The 22,477-nt window shown below is 41.1% G+C and overlaps 1 protein-coding gene across 1 annotated transcript in view; it reads left to right on the forward strand.

Annotated features, from left to right (window-relative positions):
- LOC116357684 (nck-associated protein 5) overlaps positions 1-22,477 on the forward strand; it is a 78,706-nt gene that overhangs the window by 19,900 nt on the left and 36,329 nt on the right. Inside the window, exons 2-6 of the mRNA XM_031805445.1 lie at positions 3,561-3,651; positions 5,258-5,419; positions 8,134-8,202; positions 18,957-18,995; positions 19,987-20,106. Coding sequence (XP_031661305.1) covers positions 3,561-3,651; positions 5,258-5,419; positions 8,134-8,202; positions 18,957-18,995; positions 19,987-20,106 — 481 coding nt within the window. The remainder of the gene's footprint in view (positions 1-3,560; positions 3,652-5,257; positions 5,420-8,133; positions 8,203-18,956; positions 18,996-19,986; positions 20,107-22,477) is intronic.

Below are 22,477 nucleotides of genomic sequence, written 5' to 3' on the forward strand. Positions count from 1 at the left end.
AAATTCTTGAAACGTTCCTGATTGACTGACCTTCATGTAATGATGGACTGTCGTTTCTCTTATTTGAGCTGTTCTTGCCATAATATGGACTTGGACTTTCACCAAATAGGGCTATCTTCTGTATAACACCCCTACCTTGTCACAACACGTCTGATTGGCTCAAACACATTAAGAAGGAAAGAAATTCTGCAAATTAACTTTTAAGAAGGCACACCTGTTAATTGAAATGCATTCCAGGTGACTACCTCATGAAGCTGGTTGGGAGAATCCCAAGAGTGTGCAAAGCTGTCATCAAGGCAAAGGGTGGCTACTTTGAAGCATCTCCAATATAAAATATATTTTGAATTGTTTAACACTTTTTTGGTAACTACATGATTCCATGTGTTATTTCATAGTTTTGCTGTTTCTTCACTATTATTCTACTATGTAGAAAATAGTAAAAATAAAGAAAAACCCTTGAAGGAGTGGGTGTGTCCAAACTTTTGACTGGTACAGTATATTTATAAAACAAATATATATGTGGGATTGGAAATAATGCAGACAATTACATTGATAGAAGCCACAATCTATTTGCACTATTAAAGCTGATCCACCCCAAAAAACAAAAAAAAACTAAAACGCTGTGATAAATGGAATAGCACTGAGATGGGGATATGAATGATATTCTGAATGAGACATAGCTGAGATGTAGTGAGACTGGTATAGAATACATTGATTGAAACAGTGATATCTGTGAATGAAACAGTGATGTAAAACTTTGTGACACAAAGCACCAGGCTGCCATAGGTTAGCCCGAGTGTCAAGGTCAGTCAGTGTGACAAGTGAATGGAGAGCAGGGAAAGGGGGGATGGAGTGTCCAGTATGATGGTTAGACAAGCTCTGAGAAGAGGGGCTCCCTCAGCAGGATTGAGAAGAGGTTATGGCTAAACGTCATGGTAAGAAATCAATGAGGGAGAGCAGTGTGAAAATTATTTTAGTATAGTACAGTATTATGCAAACCTTTGATACAGCTCAGCAATTTCTATGCTTATGTAACCACAAAATATCATACAGTGAATCTGTTGTTCTTAATACTTTTTTCTAATAAATTGAATTAAATGTATCTATTAGGATAAAGTACTGTGAAACTACAACTGTGTAGCATTGTTGCATTGATGAATTTCGTTACTTTCCTTTATTGTTTTATTTATTTCAATCCTTCATTTCTTTCTAGCTAAAATTCATGTAATTTGTTTGTCATTTCCTCCTAGTCAAGCATACTGTTAGTGGCCTCACTTCTCCTTTTCATTTGCTGGGTGGGTTTCAGGTCAATGACAGTGTTAATTTCCAATATCCAAGACCCTCTCTGAAAGTGTTGCCTAGCAAGACTGTCAAAGGCCTGGTCACAGTTAGCTGGGTTGGACTAATATCCGTGCCACATGCATTAAGCAGAGAAGGGTTGCTATGGAAATGACTGGGCAAAATGTCACTGAGTACAGCGTTATGGGAAACGCGGTCAGTGTCTCTCAAACATCCATTGCTCTAAGGGAAAGCAATTATAAATCAGTAAACAAGGATCTGCCAGTTTAATGAGGAGTAAGAGTGCAAATGTCAGCTAGCATGATGGTTGTTTGCAAAGGTTACTAACTGATGGGCAAAGCATTCACCAGTAGAGAAATTTAAAGCATGGATACAATGGGCGACTGATGGCCCCTTTGTAGGCTACTTGTTGTTAGTTAGGGGGTTTTGATAATGTGGTTACACTATGCATTCATAATTTTTATATGATGGCTAAGTCAGCTGGGAAATAGTCATGCCTTATGTGTCCCTTAGAATAAAGTGTTACTTTGTTGTGTTGGTTGACACACTATCCTGGGTGTCGATCTGAAACGCATCCAATATCAGCCTCATGACTTGTGCTTAGTAATTTAGTAGTAATTTATAACACTGTATTTATGATCAATTTTATGTTATTTTAATGGACAAAAAATGTGCTTTTCTTTAAAAAACAAGGACATTTCTAAGCGACCTACTTTTGATTGGTAGTGTAAATACAAATAAATTATATTTATACAGTACCAGTCAAAAGTTTGGACACACCTACTCATCAATAGTCTTTCTTTCTTTTATTTATATTTTCTACCTTGTAGAATAATAGTGAAGACATCAAGCTATGAAATAACACATATGGAATCATGTAGTAACCAAAAAAGGGTTAAACAAATCAAAATATATTTGAGATTTGAGATTTTTCAAAATAGTCATTCTCCCAACCAGCTTCATGAGGTAGTCACCTGGAATGCATTTCAATTAACAGGTGTGCCTTCTTAAAAGTTAATTTGTGTAATTTCTTTCCTTCTTAATGCGTTTCAGCCAATCAGTTGTGTTGTGACAACGTAGGGCTGGTATACAGAAGATAGCCTATTTGGTAAAAATCCAAGTCCAAATTATGGCAAGAACAGCTCAAATAAGCAAAGAGAAACACAATTATTACCGTAAGACAGGTCAGTCAATGCGGAACATTTCAAGAACATTGGACGTTTCTTCAAGTGCAGTCGCAAAAACCATCAAGCGCTATTATAAAACTGGCTCTCATGAGGACCGCCACAGGGAAGGAAGATCCAGAGCTACCTCTGCTGCAGAGAATACATTCATTAGTTAACTGCACCTCAGATTGCAGCCCAAATAAATGCTTCACCGAGTTCAAGTAACAGACACATCAACTGTTCAGAGGAGACTGCTTAAAATCAGGCCTTCATGGTCAAATTGCTGCAAAGAAACCACTACTAAAGGACACCAATATGAATAGACGACTTGCTTGTGCCAAGAAACACAAGCAATGGACATTAGACTGGTGGAAATCTGACCTTTCGTCTCATGAGTCCAAATTTGAGATTTTTTGTTCCAGCTGCCTTGTCTTTGTGAGATGCAGAGTAGGTGAACTGATTATCTCTGCATGTGTGGTTCCCACCGTGAAGCATGGAGGTGTGATGTGTGGGCGTGCTTTGCTGGTGACACCGTCTGTGATTTATTTAGAATTCAAGGCACACTTAACCAGAATGGCTACCATCTGCTGCGAAACACCATCCCACCTGGTTTGCGCTTAGTAGGACTATCATTTGTTTTTCAACAGGACAATGACCCAAAAAACACCTCCAGGCTGTGTAAGGGCTATTTGACCAAGAAGGAGAGTGATGGAGTGCTGCATCAGATGACCTGGCATCCACATTCACCCGACCTCAACCCAAGATGGTTTGAGATGAGTTAGACCGCAGAGTGAATGAAAAGAAACCAACAAGTGCTCAGCAAATGTGGGAACACCTTCAAAACTGTTAAAAAAGCATTTCTCATTAAGGTGATTGAGAGAATAACAAGAGTGTGCGAAGCTGTCATCAAGAATCATGAAGAATCTAAATGTTTTTATTTACATCCTTTTTTTTCCTACATGATTCCATATGTGTTATTTCATAGTTTTGATGTCTTCACTATTATTGTACAACCATTTTCTGTTGCATGCCCTCCCGGCTTGTTTATTGCATGGTCTATGTTCTGATTGGTCCCAATGCTCTGTGTTGCTGCAGTATGGAGGAGACTGTGAGGAGCCTGCTACAGAACCAGGATACACTGGAGGGCCCCAGCGTGGATCCACTGGACCTTATGAAAGCCTACAAGGTAGAACATTGACCATATTTGTTCTTACTTGATTTCTGTTTATTTTATTAAATAAACAAAATATTTTATTGTGCAAGTATGCAACCCTTGATAAATCATCCTACAGGTTCCTTTATAAACAGTGTTAGATTAAAGGCTGTGAAAAATCCATAAAAAATATATGTCCAATCATTGGCAATCCCCTGAAATGTTGTACTGTACACAGTAGCATGGTGATAGGGCATTCAGAAGAGATAGAGGGAAGAGTGGCAACCCTTAGGTTAGATGCTATCAAATCTCCTGACAACTGTCATACAGCATCTTAGGCCTGTCATACATTCTGACACGAATGCAGCTACCAACAGGAGTAAGTACCACCACTGGTGGTATTTGAACCTTGGTCACCTGTCCCCAAGGTGAGTATGCTAACCACAGTCCCAAAGAAGTGAAATAGCTGGGGAGTGCTGGTTCAAAAGGCCAGGTTCATTCAAATACAATGCGGTGACATTTTACACATCTGTGTAAGATTAACCCAATGTGAGGTCTTCAGCAAATATTCCGGTTTTAAGTACATGTAACATATCTTAATCAGGATTAATGAGAAAATGGTGCATTATAGTGCACGATTATGTAAAACATTGACATTATACATTTTAGCAGACACTCTTATGCAGAGCAACTTACAGTACTGAATGCAAGCATTGTTATACTTTTTTATACGGTTCCCCTGTGGGAAACGAACCCATCACCCTGCCGGTGCAAGCATCATGCCCTACCAACTGAACCACACAGGACTACACTACATTTCATTACTACACTGCAAGTCATTATGAGCCAACTATGCTTGCCTGGAGGTGCTTGGTTCTGAGAAAGTTGCAATGTGATGAACACTAAATCGATTTGAGGCCATGACGTTTTGAAGACTAGACGGCACACTATGCACCCACACGCCTCTATCTTTTCGATTAGTCCTCACCTTTAGCACTTGTGAGATGCAATTGATTGGTGTAGGTAGCGAGGGTCAAAGTGCTTGACATAAAAACCAACGAAGCGTATTACAAATGCAAATAAGCCTCATAATTCACAATGTATTTTTAAACAGCAGTTCACAAGACTTCATGGATTGATGCAAGGAAGGAGACCTTCGTAAATGTTGATGTTTTTGTAACATCTGGGGTCCCATTTTTCATAATGTTAGAAAAATTGGGATGAATTATCTCTATGGTTCAATCAATAAATATTGGGGGGTCAACCAAAGACACCCATATGAGTTCAGGTGGAAAACCAGTCAAATGAGCAGCCAGAAAAATAAGAAGTAACCTACAGTATTAGTGGTGGCTATCAAACTAACTATAATTGTGAAGAGGCAGCTACATAAATATAACATTTTCTTGGAAGGAGTCAAAATACAATGAATTGGAAGTCTAATACAGAATAGCTGTTCACCTACTGTACATGATTAAATAAAATCCACAAATGATGGCCAAATTCAAGATCTTTCCATTAATACTGTGTATCTTGTAGGTTGGAGAAAATTGACGAGGCATATACCCCGTTAGTTCCAATAGGCAATGCAACTGTTTCAACAGCTCTGTGTTTCTCTCCAACCCCTCTTTCAATGGTTTAGAACAAACTCCTGGAGGAGATGTGGAAACAGCAGAACAGTCTGGAGGGCCCAACACCCCCTTTGATAGATAGGAGGCCCAACTCTCCAGGATGCAGCATTAGGGGACATGAGGAGGACTCCCACGAGGCCAAGCCACTTCTAGAGCGACTACGGGCCCTGGAGGTAAGCTCAGGCACTGTAGGGTCTCTTCTCCACTTCAGTACCTCTCTCCATCCTCAATTATGGATAATAATTACTTCATAGGGTGATTTACCATGGTTTATTTTTTTGCTGTAATACCATATACTTGGTTATAATCGAAGTTGGTCAGGAATTTGAAGCTCACTCACATTGGCACATGCTTCATTTGTATTATATCATTAAGATCATGATTTAAGCATAAATGAAAAGTAAATACAGTGCCAGTCACAACGATGTTACTTGTATGTAGTTCAGGGACGGACAATCTTGGAGGCTTTCTCTCCCACCAAGCAGAAACACTTGATTAAATTGGCTAATAGACCAATAAGAAAGTGAGTTCCAAACCTGAAAACACTGCCAGACAGTCTTAGCAAAATTGCTTGAGAAATTGCTCTTTGATAAGATGTTTTTTAAATTATTTATGACAATTTTAATTGAAAACAATCACAGTATGGTACTTAATTGTTACCCAGAAATGATTCCATGCACATGATCCTGTGATAGTATTCCTCAATCACACCTGTTCTACAGAAAGCTAATAGAACTTACCATCTGTCTGCAGACCCCAGATCAGCAATAGTGATCTGTTTTTTTCCTGAAATACATTCATGTGGAATAGTGATGCTCTAACTAATCCAAATTTACCAGTCTTTTTTTGAACCAGGAAAAGATAGAGATTCATGCACTACATAAAACACTTACTTTTAGGATATATAGTACAATTAAAAAAAAAAAAGGTCTACCTTTGCTTTACCAGTTCATACAGAAAGGATTTCATAAATGTGCCCCACCCCGTGTGACTGTGATTTAAGTCTATACCCCAATCAGATATATTGATGATCAAGGGATCAGCAGGAGTAATGAACTATTATATCCATCAATGAATTAGACTGGATTAATGCAAACATTGTCATCTAACTCAGCAATAGCCTTCATAGTTTTCATTTTATTATAATGAAATTCATCTGGAATTGAGGACATCTCAGGAGGACGATATCCAAATTCCATTTAGCATGCAATCATGACCTTGACTTCTTTAGTAATGCCATTAGATGAACTGGCTTCTTGAATTACATTGATTAACTTGTCTGCCTCTGTAGACCCTATTGGATATTTTCAGACTTTCAGACTCATATTTTCATGGTGGATGCTATCCCTTTAAATTCTACATGTAAATACACTTTTAGACTGAAACTCATTGACCTGACATGTTTTTCCATTTAATTTCAAACTACTTTCCTAGTTTTCCAGCCGTGAAGGCACACTTGAGAGCATGTGTAATATGCAATGAACAATTTGCTGCATATGAAAGTGAGTCAATAAACAAATGAACACAGATCCAGCCCAATGTGCTCACTGTCTGGAGAAGCCTCTCATATGATTCCCTTCACAACCTCAACCAAAAAGTCATTTGTTTCACATTTGCTTGCTGAGGAGTCAAAGGAGTGAGACAGATATCTGGGTTGAAACTGTGTTAACTGCATGTCAATCAAAATGGAAGGCCTGGATAACGGCAGAAAGTAGTGGAATGATCGGCAAATGAGTACAGCTTGTAAATCAATAAGACTCATTTGGAAAGGTGAAGTGATATTACATCAATAGCAGATTGAGGCCCCATCCAGCCCATATCTTATAAGGCACCTACCTCTTAAAGTTCAAGCTCATAACTTGGATTTCCGTGACCTTTAAATGGGATAGTCTTATAGGCTCTATGACTTCGTTGGCCTTTTTAACTCCAAGTGAAGGGAATCAGTTGCACAACTGATTGCATTCAAATTGAATGTGTCATCCGCATATAACCCAACACCTCTGAATCAGTGTCCTACGATCTCTTTCTCCTCAGAAGAACTTTGCCTTCTTTTCAGACACTGTTGTGATTTATATTGCCACTCTTTTTAAATTAGTGTTGCTCAGACGTTCACCATTCCAGAACCAGTGCTAGGCAATAACTCCACACAGTAGGTCATATGAACACATCTGGAGAACTAAACAACCTGGCAAAAGCCAGCAATGAGCCGTTTGAACTTACAGCATTGTGTCAAGGGTTATTTAAAAATCGCTCTCTTCTTTTCTTTGTCTTTCCTATTATTTTCATTTTTTTAACACAATTTCTTGGTATCCAATTGGTAGTTGCAATCTTGTTCCATCGCTGCAACTCCCGTACGACTCGGGAGAGGTGAAGGTCGAGAGCCGTGCGTCCTCCGAAACACAACCTAGCCGAGCAGCACTGCTTTTTGACTCCATGCCTGCTTAACCCGGAAGCCCAGCCGCACCAATGTGTCGGAGGAAACAACTACACCTGGAGACCGTGTCAGCGCGCATTGCGCACGGGCCCGCCACAGGAGTCACTAGAGCGAGATGGGACATTCACATGAATGTCTAAGTTACGGGCATGTAACTCTGGTCAGAATTCTGTTAGTATATGTTATGGACAGTTAATGTGGTGGACAGTTAATGAGATGAAAGGCTTGCTCTAATTCATTTGGTTAGAAGTAAAATCTCATGGCATGACCATGTTAAGAAGCACCGGGGTTACCTTCAGCTCAGTCAAGAGACAATGTGTATACGTTGTATACACGTGGTATCTTTATCTGGAAGACTGGAATTGTTCACAGATTTATATTTAGAATATGGACACATGTGAAGTTGTTTTTTGTGTACATATTCAGTTTATCTGGAGGTGTTTGCTATTACAGGTGGAGAACTCTGCCTTGACGATGGAGAACGACAACCAGAGGAAGCAGTATGAACGTTGTCTGGATGAGGTGAGTGTGTATTTCTCTCTTTATCTCTCACAGACACACAGTTCACTTGGTTTACTCTAAGCTGAAATCCTTGATATGGTCTGGAAAGGACTAGGAATTCCTGTAGTTTCCTTACAGAAACATCCATAAAGTATAGAGTGTAGTTATACAGGGTTTGAATCTAATGAGATTTAAGCATGGGAGTTCTAAGGGATGAGACCTCTCCTCCTGCTCAGAGACTGGCCAGGAGCGAGCTAGTGTGGGTTGAGTGTGCTCCTTTCCTCCTCTCCTCCATTACAACGGGCTGATTGTCTCTCCATCTCCCTCTCCATTTTTGAAGAGGCTTCCTTAATGAGGCAGTTACCATGGCAATTGCTGCCCTCTTGAATTTTAAGTATTCAGGTAGAAGACAAAATGTTTCAACACAACTGTAGTGAGAGTAATTCACTCTGCCAAAAAATCCCATCAAAAACTAATGTTACAAACTCAGGCAATCTCTCAGGGTGCTTTGTGTCATGATGACATCAGATTTGTCATGATAGCTTTATTTATTTGTTTATTTAACTAGGCATGTCAGTTAAGAACAAATTCCTATTTACAATGACGGCCTACCCCGGCCAAATCCTATCCCGGACGATGCTGGGCCAATTGGACGATGTGTGCCACCCTATGGGACTCCCAATCGCATCCTGTTGTGATACAGCCTGGAGTTGAACCAGGGTCTGTAGTGACGCCTCTAGCACTGAGATGCAGTGCCGTAGACCGCTGCGCCACTTGGGAGACCCATATTAAAGGGCTATATTTTCTATTGAATTGAAATGGAACAACCGACTCAACTATATTGGTTAATTCATAACCGAGTCATGTCAAGCCAAGCTGTACTGCAGGGTTCCCCAACTGTCTGCTGGCCGAATTTGGGTGGTTTTATTTGGCCCCCCAAGTCTTCTGGGCAAAAAAATATATACGGTGGGGAAAACAAGTATTTGATACACTGCCGATTTTGCAGGTTTTCCTACTTACAAAGCATGTAGAGGTCTATTATTTTTTATCATAGGTACACTTTAACTGTGAGAGACGGAATCTAAAACAAATCACATTGTATGACTTTTTAAGTAATTAATTAGCATTTTATTGCATGACATAAGTATTTAATCACCTACCAACCAGTAAGAATTACGGCTCTCACAGACCAGAGAGCTGTGTAAGGACATCAGGTATAAAATTGTCGATCTGCACAAGGCTGGGATGGTCTACAGGACAATAGGCAAGTAGCTTGGTGAGAAGGCAACAACTGTTGGCGCAATTATTAGAAAATGGAAGAAGTTCAAGATGACGGTCAATCACCCTCGGTCTGGGGCTCCATGCAAGATCTCACCTCGTGGGGCATCAATCATCATGAGGAAGGTGAGGGATCAGCCCAGAACTACACAGCAGGACCTGGTCAATGACCTGAAGAGAGCTGGGACCACAGTCTCAAAGTAAACCATAAGTAACACACTACGCCGTCATGGATTAAAATCCTGCAGCGCACGCAAGGTCCCCCTGCTCAAGCCAGCGCATGTCCAGGCCCATCTGAAGTTTGCTAATGACCATCGGAATGATCCAGAGGAGGAATGGGAGAGGGTCATGTGGTCTGATGAGACAAAAATAGAGCTTTTTGGCCTAAACTCCACTCGCTGTGTTTGGAGGAAGAAGAAGGATGAGTACAACCCCAAGACACCATCCCAACCGTGAAGCATGGAGGTGGAAATATAATTATTTGGGGATGCTTTTCTGCAAAGGGGACAGGATGACTGCACCGTATTGAGGGGAGGATGGATGGGGCCATGTATCGCGAGATCTTGGCCAACAACCTCCTTCCCTCAGTAAGAGCATTGAAGATGGGTCGTGGCCGGGTTTTCCAGCATGACAACGACCCGAAACACACAGCCAGGGCAACTAAGGAGTGAGAACTATGCTCCGTAAGAAGCATCTTCAGGTCTTGGAGTGGCCTAGCCAGTCTCCAGGCCTGAACCCAATAGGAAATCTTTGGAGGGAGCTGAAAGTCCGTATTGCGCAGCGACAGCCCCAAAACCTGAAGGATCTGGAGAAGGTGTGTATGGAGGAGTGGGCCAAAATCCCTGCTGCAGTGTGTGCAAACCTGGTCAAGAACTACAGGAAACGTATGATCTCTGTAATTGCAAACAAAGGTTTCTGTACCAAATATTAAGTTCTGCTTTTCTGATGTATCAAATACTTGTGTCATGCAATAAAATGCAAATTAATTACTTAAAAATCATACGATGTGACTTTCTGGATTTTTGTTTTAGATTCCGTCTCTCAAAGTGTACCTATGATAACACTTACAGACCTCTACATGCTTTGTAAGGAGGAAAACCTGCAAAATCAGCAGTGTATCAAATACTTGTTCTCCCCACTGTATATATATAAAGTGCCTTAGGAAAGTATTCAGACCTTTCCTTTTTCCACATTTTGTTACGTTACAACCTTGTTCTAAAATTGATTAAATAAAAAACTCCTTGGAAATCTACACTCAAGACTTCTGAGTGAATCAGTCATCTAAGGCACTGCATCACAGTGCTAGCTTTGCCACTAGAGATCCTGTTTTGAGTCCAGGCTCTGTCTCAGCCAGCCCCGACCAGGAGACCCATGGAGTGGCGCACAATTGGCCCAGCGTCGTCCGGGTTAGGGGAGGGTTGGGGCGGCAGGGATGTTCTTGTCCCATTGCGCACTAGTAACTCCTGTGGCAGGCCGGGCGCAGTGCCGCTGACACGGTTGCCAGGTGTACGGTCTTTCCTCCGACACATTGGTGCAGATGGCTTCCGGGTTAAGCGTGCATTGTGTCAAGAAGCATTGCGGCTTGGCTGGGTTGTGTTTCAGAGGACTCATGACTCTCGACCTTCGCCTCTCCCGAGTTTGTATGAGAACTATAGCGATGGGACAAGACTGTAACAACCAATTGGATACCACAAAATTGGGGCGGATTTAAAAAAATATATATATTTAAAATAAAAAAAATCTACACACAAAACCCCATATTGACAAAGCAAAAATAAAAAACAGATACCTTATTTACATAAGGAGTCAGGAGTCAGGTGCATCCTGTTTCCCATTGATCATCCTTGATGTTTCTACCACTTGTTTGGAGTCCACCTGTGGTAAATGAATTGATTGGACATGATTTGAAAAGGCACACACCTGTTTATATAAAAGTCCCTAAATTGGTAGTGCATATCAGAGCAAAAACAAAGCCATGAGGTCGAAGGAATTGTCTGGAGAGCTCAGGGGACAGGATTGTGTTGAGGCACAGATCTGGGGAAGGGTACCAAAACATTTCTGCAACATTGAAGGTCCCCAAAATGGAAGATTGCTCAAACTGAGCAATCGAAGGAGAAGACCCTTGGTCAGGTAGGTGACCAAGAAACTGATGGTCACTCTGACAGAGCTCCAGTGTTCCTCTGTGGAGATGGGAGAAACTTCCAGAAGGACAACCATCTCTGCAGCAGTCCATCAATCAGGCCTTTATTGACGGAAGCCACTCCTCAGTTAAAGGTACATGACAGCCTGCTTGGAGGTTGCCAAAAGCACCTAAAGACTCTCAGACCATGAGAAACAAGATTCTCTGGTCTGATAAAAGCAAGATTGAACTCTTCGGCCTGAATGACATGCGTCATGTCTGGAGGAAACCTGGCACCATCCCTACGGTGAAGCACGGTGGTGATCACGATGTGGGGAGGGACTGGGAAACTTGTCAGGATCGAGGCAAAGGTGAACAGAGCAAAGCAAAGTACAGAGAGATCCTTGAACAAAACTTGTTCCTCAGACTGGGGTGAAGGTTCACCTTCCAACAGGACAACAACCCTAAGCACACAGCCAAGACAACTCAGGAGTGGCTTCAGGACAACTCTCTGAATGTCCTTGAGTGGCCCAGCCAAAGCTCAAATTTGAATGTGATCGAACATCTCTGTAGAGACCTTAAAATAGCTGTGCAGCAACGCTCCCCCTCCAACCTGACAGAGCGTGAGAGGATCTGCAGAGAAGAATGGGAGAAACTCCCCAAATACAGGTGTGTCAAGCTTATTTTTCATACCCAAGAAGACTCGAGGCTGTAATTGCTGCCAAAGGTGCTTCAACAAAGTACTGCGTAAAGGGTCTGAATACCTATGTAAATGTGATTTTTTCAGTTTAATTTGAATACATTTGCAAACATTTCTAAAACCTAGTTTTTGCTTTGTCATCATGGGGTATTGTGTCTAGATTGATGAGGGGAGAAAAACTATTTTATCAATTTTAGAATAAGGCTGTAATCTAACAAAATGTGGAAAAAGTCAATTGGTCTGAATACTTTGCGAATGCACTGTATGTGCATGTATTTTCTATTTTTGTTGGACACAAGGGAATGAGCTCCAAATGATTTTAATTGAAGAAATCTGTTCCCTACTATTCCCACGTATAAATAAAGAGACATTTGATTGTATAAAAATATAAGCAATGTTTGAAAGTATTATGTTTTAGTCAAACATATGTTTGCTTCTTGCAGTCAATTTGCAGTCGACAAATGATTTGTTATTATAAACTAGGTGGGTTGAACCCTGAATGATGATTGGCTGACAGCCACAGGTATGACAAAACATGTATTTTTACTTATCTAATTACTTTATAATAGCAAAAAGGCACTTCAGGGGTTTGTGGTATATGGGCAATATACCATGGCTAAGGGCTGTATCCAGGCTCTATGCGTTGCTTCGTGAATAAGAACAGCCCTTAGCCGTGGTATATTGTCCATATACCACACCCCCTCGGGCCTTATTGCTTAATTATGTTCCAAGCCCCCAGACCATCCGCTAAAGAAAAAAATAGACCTGCGACTGAATCTAGTTGTAATCTAGTTGTATTGTGTCTGAGCTAGCCTGGGTACTCATCTACCATAGTTTCAGGATCTGCTGAAATGGACAATGTGAAAGAAATTATCTGAGCCAGCATGATATGTTAGGGGGAGGCGCAATTGTCTTTCAGACAAAGAATAATCTGTCTGTGTTCATATTTCTGTTTACAGATTACTGCTGTACATCAATTTCCAACCTTCCTCCCATCCTTCAGCTCTTATTGATATTACATAAGGTTAGCGTAACTCATTAGATAAAATTATGCCATGGTATAGCTGTGAATTCGTGGTCACTGTGACGCAACTCTTGACCAGCTCATCTTTGTCATTAGTAGCATCACCTTTCAAAGTGCCCTCCAAAAGCACCACTATCTTCTGCCCCCTACCAGCTCACACAGTTGGCAATATGTAATGCATTCAACATCACACTAGAAAATGTTGAATGATCTCTGAAACTAAACAACATAATTGCACAATTATATAAATTCAAGCCTTTCATGATATTCTGCTACCTTAATTCATATTCAATGCTACCATAAAATAAATGTATCCCCAGAAAAATAATAATCTAGCTTTGAGGAAGAGGACGGAGGGCCTCTCATATTAAAACGTTATTGAAAAGATTTGAGATTGTCACGTAAAAGTTTGTTTTAGTTATAAGAAGTACAGCAGTTTAAACAGACAGATTTTAAACAGTGTCAAAGAGGATAAAAATATCCTGGAGTAACAAATGTGCAAGCTACTCTCCTAGTTAGGTAGCTGCACTAGGGTCAGACAGCATGACAGTGTAGATCAATACACAGTGGAGCCAGCGTGAGATTTAAAAAAAATGTATCCCCTTTTCTCCCCAATTTCGTGGTATCCAATTGTTAGTAGTTACTATCTTGTCTCATCGCTACAACTCCCGTACTGGCTCGGGAGAGACGAAGGTCAAAAGCCATGCTCCGAAACACAACCCAACCAAGCCGCACTGCTTCTTAACACAGCGCGCATCCAACCCAGAAGCCAGCCGCACCAATGTGTCGGAGGAAACACTGTGCACCTGGCGACCTTGGTTAGCGTGCACTGCACCCGGCCCGCCACAGGAGTCACTAGTGCACGATGAGACAAGGTTATCCCTACCGGCCAAGCCCTCCCTAACCCGGACGTAAGTGTTTCTATGTGTGAGTGGTGTAAAGTACTTAAGTAAAAATAATATAAAGTACCACATAAGTAGTTTTGGGGGGTATCTGTACTTTACTATTTATATATTTGACAACTTTTACTTTTACTTCACTACATTCTTCAAGAACAATGTACTTTTTACTCCATACATTTTAGAAGCATTTTAGAAGCATTTTAGAAATTATTCATACTTTGATACATAAGTATATTTTTGCAGTTATGCTTACTTTTGATACTTAAGGATATTTAAAACCAAATACTTTTATATTAAGGTATCTTTACTTTTATCCACATATGCCAATTGGGTACTTTTTGTACCACTGAGTGTGTGAGTGTGTGGCATCAATTTGCTTGTGTGTTTTGTGTGTGTGAGCGTATGTAGGTGTATGTGTGTGTTGGAGTGTCAGTGTAGTATGTGTGAGTGTGTGAGGGTAGAGTCCAGTGAGTGTGCATAGAGCCGGTGCAAGAGAGTCAGTGCAAATAAAAATGGGGTCAATGCAAATAGTCAGGGTAGCCATTTGATGAACTGTTAAGCAGTCTTATGGCTTGGGGATAGAAGCGGTTTTAGAATCCTTTTGGTCCCGGTACTGTTAGCCGTGCGATAGCAGATAGAAGTGGAGTCTTTGACAACTTTTAGGTCCTTCCTCTGACAACGCCTGGTATAGAGGTCCTGGATGCAGAGAGCTCGGCCCCAGTGATGTACTGGGCTTTACACACTACCCTCTGTAGCGTCCTATGGTCGGTAAGACAGTCAAGATGTTCTCATTGGTGCAGTTGTGGAACTTTTTGAGGATCTGAAGGCCCATGCCAAATCGTTTCACCCTCGTGAGGAGGAGAGGCATTGTTGTTCCCTCTTCATAACTGTATTCATACCATGAAAGGTCCTTAGTAATGTGGACACAGAGGAACTTGAAGCTCTCGACCTGCTCCACTACAGCGCCGTCGATGTGATTAGCAATTATTGTACTGGAAGAGCATCCATAGTTTTGGGAGAGTTTGACATATACTAAGCCATAAACCACGCTGTACTTTTATTTTGCCATTTCCATAGCGTGACGACGTAGTCTGCATGGAGCCTGATTGGCTGAATATCCTTTGTTGTTCAACACACGTTCTAGTGCCATTACAAAATGCCTAACATCATTTCTGCTCAAAGAGATATATAGAGGACTCATCTTTGTATCTGTGCCATTATAGCATCTGTGACACTATGTGGAGCGTTATTGAGGCTATCTCCATTTTGAAGTAGTCAATTTTCTTCACGATTGGCTGATCCTTCCTGATGATCCTGTTGGACATGATTCCAACAGGGTCACCAGGGGGGGATCAGTCAATGTAGTTGGAAGTCTCACCCAGTTGACTACAATAAAATGGCAGAAGCCCTCGATGGTGCTGCCCATGTTAATATGGCCTTTTGACAACTAGATGCTTCTATCATTCTCTATGCTTCTGTTACCTAGAATGAGGACAAAAAGGGCAGCTTGTGTAATCGATGTAACAGTGGGGATAATGTGACAATTGTGAGTACATCGCATTTCTCATCCCTGGATTGAGATACATCAGAGAGAAAGGGGCGAAGCAAACTCGGCCCAAAATCTGTCTTCTTCAAGTGAGGAGTTTTTGCAAGGAGGTCAATGAGAGTGTTGAAATTGGTCAACAAAAAATGTAATTGGTTACTTGCTACTTGAGGCTTATTTGATCGAATACACATTTTGTAAATCTTAGGTTATTAGGTTGTTATGAGTGTACTGATATAAGTAGGACACGTGACATCACGGCAACTTTGAGAAAGAAATACTCTATATTGGAGTTGTGCCTCTTAGTGCTATCCAGGGTCTTTGGGATGTCGCTTCCCTAAACCCTACCCTAACCATTTTAAATTTCAACTTCAGTGGGGTAGGAACAATCTAAGGATCCAGGATAGCAAGGACCGTTGTGGTTGTTCACACACGTATCTGCCCTCTCATTTGGCTAGAATGGTACCACCTGATCTTGCCTCATCACAACTGCCTTCCATTTTTAAAGAAATTTATTTCAATTGTTAGTGCGGCAAAAATAGGATCTGGTCATATCTCATATCATATCCGACGAACCATCAAACAGGCAAAGCGTCAATACAAGACTAAGATTGAATCGTACTACGCCAGGTCCGACGCTCCTCGGATGTGGCAGGGCTTGCAAACTGTTACAGACTACAAAGGGAAGCAAAGCCACGAGCTGCCCAGCAACACGAGCTAAAAAACTTCTATGCTTGCTTCGTGGCAAGTAACACTGAAGCATACATGAGAGCTTCAGCTGTTCCGCACGACTGTGTGATCACGCTCTCCGTAGCCGATGTGAGTAAGACCTTTCAACAGGTCAACATTCACAAGGCTGTACTCCGAGCATGTGCTGACCAATTAGCAAGTGTCTTCACTGACATTTTCAAAAACTGAGTGTAATACCAACAGGTTTCAAGCAGACCACCATTGTCCCTGTGCCCAAGAACACATAGGTAACCTGCCTAAATGACTACTGACCTGTAGCACTCATGTCTGTAGCCATATAGTGCTTTGAAAGGCTGGTCATGACTCACACACCATTATCCCAGAAACCATAGACCCACTCCAATTTGCATACCCCCCCCAACAGATCCACAGATGATGCAATCTCTGTTGCACTCCACACTGCCCTTTCCCACCTGGACAAAAGGAAACCTATATGAGAATGCTATTCATTGATTACAAATCAGCATTCAACACCGTGTGCCCTCAAAGCTCATCACAAAGCCAAGGACCCTGGGACTAAACACCTCCCTCTGCAACTGGATCCTGGACTTTCTGACGGGCCGCCCCCAGGTGGTAAGGGTAGGTAACAACACATCCGATATACTGATTCTCATCATGTGGGCCCCTCAGGGGTGCACGCTCATTTCCCTCCTGTACTCCCTATTCACTCATGACTATATGGCCAAGCACGACTCCAACACCATCATCAGGTTTGCCGATGACACAACAGTGGCCTGATCACCAACAACGATGAGACAGCCTATTGGGAGGAAGTTAGAGATCAGGCCGTGTGGTGCCAGGACAATAACCTCTCCCTCAACGTGATCAAGACAAAGGAGATGATTGTGGACTACAGGAAAAGGAGTCCCGAGCACTCCCCCATTCTCATCGACAGGGACAGTGGAGCAGGTTGACAGTTTCAAGTTCCTTGGTGTCCACCTCACCAACAAACTATCATGGTCCAAACACACTACAGTCGTGAAGAGGGCACGACAATCCCTATTCCCCCTCAGGAGACTGAAAAGATTTGGCATGGGTCCTCGGATCCTCAAAAGGTTCTACTGCTGCACCATCGAGAACATTTGGTTGCATCACTGACTGGTATGGCAACTGCTCGACCTCCGACCGCAAGGCACTACAGAGGGTAGTGCGTACAGCCCAGTACATCACTGGGGGTCAAGCTTCCTGCCATCCGTGACCTCTATACCAGGCGGTGTCAGAGGAAGGCCCTAAAAAGTCTCCAGCCACCCAAGTTCTCTCTGCTACCACACAGAAAGCGGTAGCGGAGCGCCAGTCTAGGTCCAAAAGGCTTCTTAACAGCTTCTATCCCCAAGCCCATAAGACTCCTGAACAGCTAAGCAAAGGGCTACCCAGACCCCTCTTTACGCTGCTGCTAATCTCTATTTATTATCTATGCATAGTCACTTTAACTCTACCTACATGTATACATTACCTCAATTACCTCGACTAACCGGTGCCCCGCACATTGACTCTGTACCGGAAGCCCCTGTATATTGCCTCGCTATTGTTATTCTACTACTGCTGTTTAATTATTAGTTACTTATATTTTCTATTTTCTATTTTCTACTTATCTATTTTTTGTTTAACACTTTTTTTTCTTAATCTACAGTGCTTTAATAAGTTTTAAGGGCTTGTAAGTAAGTATTTCACTGTAAGGTCTACCTACACCTGTTGTATTCAGCGCATGTGACAAATAAAATTTGATTTGATTTGAATCTTCTGGCATCTATTTTATCGCTCTTTTCCCGATCAACAAACACTAGATTTTAGCCATGGATTAATATGCAACTGTACTGTATCAGAACTTAATGAGGGGCGTGTGGGGATTTACCATCTACAACATTCCACTGGCTGTCCTAAACACACACACACAATCTACTGTAGAGATGTAGATGATAGTATAAGCTTTATATATATGTAATGAAAGTAACAACTAGGGCCCTTGAAACAAACAAACAACAACAAGGCAACAGTATACTTGTTGTCCCCCATGAATGATGCAGCTCCCCCTTGGGCCAATTGAGATATTGAGTGTGACTAACTAATTTCAGTTCATTACTATCGCTCCCGCCTTTGGTCAATCCGTGTACTTTTGGATATACCAGATCTCTATAGCAGGACGCATCATTCACCCAAATTTTGTCAAAATCATCCCAATGCTGTCTGAGATATCGCGTGTGACTAAAGTACAAACAAACGGAGGGAGACAGATCTACAGTCCCCTCCCCGATTTCATCATGGGGGAAAATGAAAACATCGGGGAGGTATATGTCTCTGCATCTTCACACAAACGTTGTACAACAAGCCTGAAAGACAAAGATTTCTTTATCCATGACATGCTGACTGAACATTGTCTAAACTTTTCTTTGAGTGTTGTGTTTATGCAAGGTCTCTCTTTTGTTTATCTCCTCTCTCTCTCTGCTCTCTTTTGCTTGAAGGTGGCTAATCAGGTTGTTCAAGCACTCCTCACTCAAAAGGTTTGTCTTTGTTTTGTTTGATTAAAGCATCATTAGTCAAGTCTAAGGCTATAAAATAAATAATGATGGAATGCTAATAATGATAAATATAATTAGTTGTGTTCTAGTTAGCACGTCATGTCTATTGAAACTGAAAAACCACATGCTCACTACTAGTTAGTACATTGGCTAGTCAGGCCATTACTACTGTTCCAGCTAGCTGATTGCCGTTGTTACTTATAATGTAAAGCATAGCACAGAGAATTTTTAACCAACCCTTTACTTGGCGATACTTCCTCAATTTCCGACTTGGAAGGCAATGCATGTCTTCTAAACTTCCATTGCTAGTTGCAGGTTGCTAGTTGCTAGTTGCAAAATCAAGGTTTTGCTCCATGAAGTCTATTCTATTTCACATCTATCTCAAATCATGCTTTGCTTTCAATGACACTCACCTGTCTTGATCAATGAGAAGATTTGAAATAGGTAATATAGCGGCATATACTTCATGGAGCAAAAAAATGATTTAATTTAATAAGGTAACATTTTGTCAATTTAAAATGAACCACCTGCAAGTAGCCATGGAAGTTTAGAACAAATGTCTGAACTCAATTCAGGAATTGAGGAAGTAACATATCGCCAAGTAAGGTTGGCTGAAAATTCTCTGTGCTATGCTTTACATTACCTAAGTAAGAATTGCTATCAGCCAGCTGGAACAGTAGTATGGTATATGCTTATCAACTTTCTGCTTATGTGCCATGCTTGGGAATTAATATTATAGGGATACTTTCTATGAGTCGTGTGTATGTAAAATATTATGAATGCATACTACCATTTTAATGTATGAAGATTCTCTTATAGGGCCCTAAGTGTTTCTGGGTTAGGTCACATGGTCAGGAAAAACTCCTAGCGCTACATAAATCATAATGGAAGGCACACTGGACATGTATAATTATAAGCCGGTTTATACAACGTTTAACCCACCTTCTTTGTGCTTGTGTGGGTGAATGTCCAGGACCTAAGAGAGGAGTGTGTGAAGCTGAGGACACGCGTGTTTGACTTGGAGCAGCAGAACCGCATACTGAACGTTCTGTTCCAGCAGCGGGTCAAAATATCCAGCAACCCTGTCTCCCAGGTAGGCTTGGCTTGGTATAGACTGGATAAAGACCAACAATAAATCTAGTTAAAGGTAAGCTATATTAGCATTTGAGCAGGTTCATGTGATTGGTCAACATTTTTTTTACTTTGTTGGGGCATAGACTCTACAAGATGTCAAAAGCTTTCCACAGGGATGCTGGCCCGTGTTGAAAGCATTCCACAGAGATGCTGGCCAATGTTGACTCCAATGCTTCCCACATTTGTGTCAAGTTGGCTGATGTTTTTTGGGTGGTGGACCATTCTTGATACACACTGGAACTGCTGAGCATGAAAAACCCAGCAGCGTTGCCATTCTTGACGCACTCAAACCGGTGCACTTGGCACCTACTACCACACTGTTCAAAAAGCACTTTACTCTTTTGTCTTGCCCATTCACCCCCTGAATGCCACACATACACAACCCATGTCTTAAGGCTTAAAATTCCATATTTAACTTGTCTCTTCCCCTTCATCTACACTGATTGAAGGGGATTTTTAACAAGTGACATCAGTAAGGGATCATAGCTTTCACCTGGGAGTGGATTTCTATGAGTACTGTAAGTCTGTCATGAAAAGAGCAGGTGTTTTGTATATTCAGTGTATAGACATTGCTTATCCTGTTGAGTGTAGGGGGCAGTATTTTGATGTTTGGATGAGAAACGTACCCAAATGAAACTGCCTATTTCTCAGGCCCAGAATCGAGAATATGCATATAATTGTCAGATTAGGATAAAAAAAACTCTAAAGTTTCCCAAACTGTCCAAATATTGTCTGTGAGTAAAACAGAACTGATATTGCAACCGAAAACCTGAGGAAAATCCAACCCTGAGGTGCTGTTTTTCCTGAAATGTCTCTGTTCCATTGCCTGCCTTCGCTTCATTTAAAGGGACATCAACCAGATTCCTTTTCCTATGGCTTCCCCATGGTGTGAACAGACAGTTTCAGGCTTTTATTTTGAAAAATTAGCGAGAAAGATCACATCGCCTCATTGGATGGCTGGGTGCCAGCAGCGTTTTGCATGCGCAATAGTTTGGAGCAGACATTTTCTCTCTCTCTCCTATTGAAGAAGCTACAGTCCCAGTTGAAATATTATCGATTATATATTGTAAAAACAACCTGAGGAGTGGTTATAAAAAACGTTTTACATGTTTCTACGAAATTTACGGATACTATTTGGAATTTTCGTCTGCGTGGTCGTGACCGCTCGAGCCTGTGGATTTCTGAACATAACGCGCCAACCAAATGGAGGTATTTTGGATATAAAATAAAAACAAATAAATAAATAATAATAATAAATAATAAAAATAAAAACAAAAGGAACATTTATTGTGTAACTGGGAGTCTCATGAGTGCAAACATCTGAAGATCATCAAAGGTAAGCGATTAATTTTGTTGCTTTTCTGACTTTCGTGACCAATCTACATGGCTGCTAGCTGTTTGTAATGTTTTGTCTACTGAGAGAGATGTCCTTACATAAATGCTTGGTATGCTTTCGCCGAAAAGCATTTTTGAAATCTGACCCGCCAGGTGGATTAACAACAAGCTAAGCTGTGTTTTGCTATATTGCACTTGTGATTTCATGAAAATTAAATATTTTTAGTAATTTAATTTGAATTTGGCGCTCTGCAAATCAGCGGATGTTGACGAAAATGATCCCGGTAATGGGATGGGTGCATCAAGAAGTTATTGAAGACAATGACTTACATACAGTACCTGTCAAAAGTTTGGACACACCTGTTCATTGTGGTTTTATTTATATTCTACTATTTTCAACATTGTAGAATAATAGACATCAAAACTATGAAATAACACATATGAAATCATATAACCAAAAAAGAGTTAAACAAATCAAAATATATTCATATTTGAGATTCTTCAAAGTAGTCACCCTTTGCCTTAATGACAGCTTTGCACACTCTTTGAATTCTCTCAACCAGCTTCACCTGGAATGCTTTTCCCACATATGCTGAGCACTTGTTGACTGCTTTTCTTTCACTCTGCAGTCCAACTCATCCCAAACCATCTCAATTGGGTTGAGGTCGGGTGATTGTGGAGGCCAGGTCATCTGATGCAGCACTCCATCATTCTTCTTCTTGGTCACATAGCACTTGATGTTTTTTGCGGCTGCACTTGAAGAAACTTCTTCTTTTTCCACATTGACTGACCTTCATGTCTTAAAGTAATGATGGACTGTCGCTTCTCTTAGCTTATTTGATCTGTTCTTGCCTTAACATGGACTTGATTTACCAAATAGGGCTATCTTCTATATACCAACCCTACCTTGTCACATCAGAACTGATTGGCTCAAACACATTAATAAATAAATAAATATTTAATATATATATTTTGATTTGTTTAACACTTCTTTT

Source organism: Oncorhynchus kisutch, linkage group LG26 (genome assembly GCF_002021735.2).
Source record: "Oncorhynchus kisutch isolate 150728-3 linkage group LG26, Okis_V2, whole genome shotgun sequence".
Classification (NCBI taxonomy): Eukaryota; Metazoa; Chordata; class Actinopteri; order Salmoniformes; family Salmonidae; genus Oncorhynchus; species Oncorhynchus kisutch.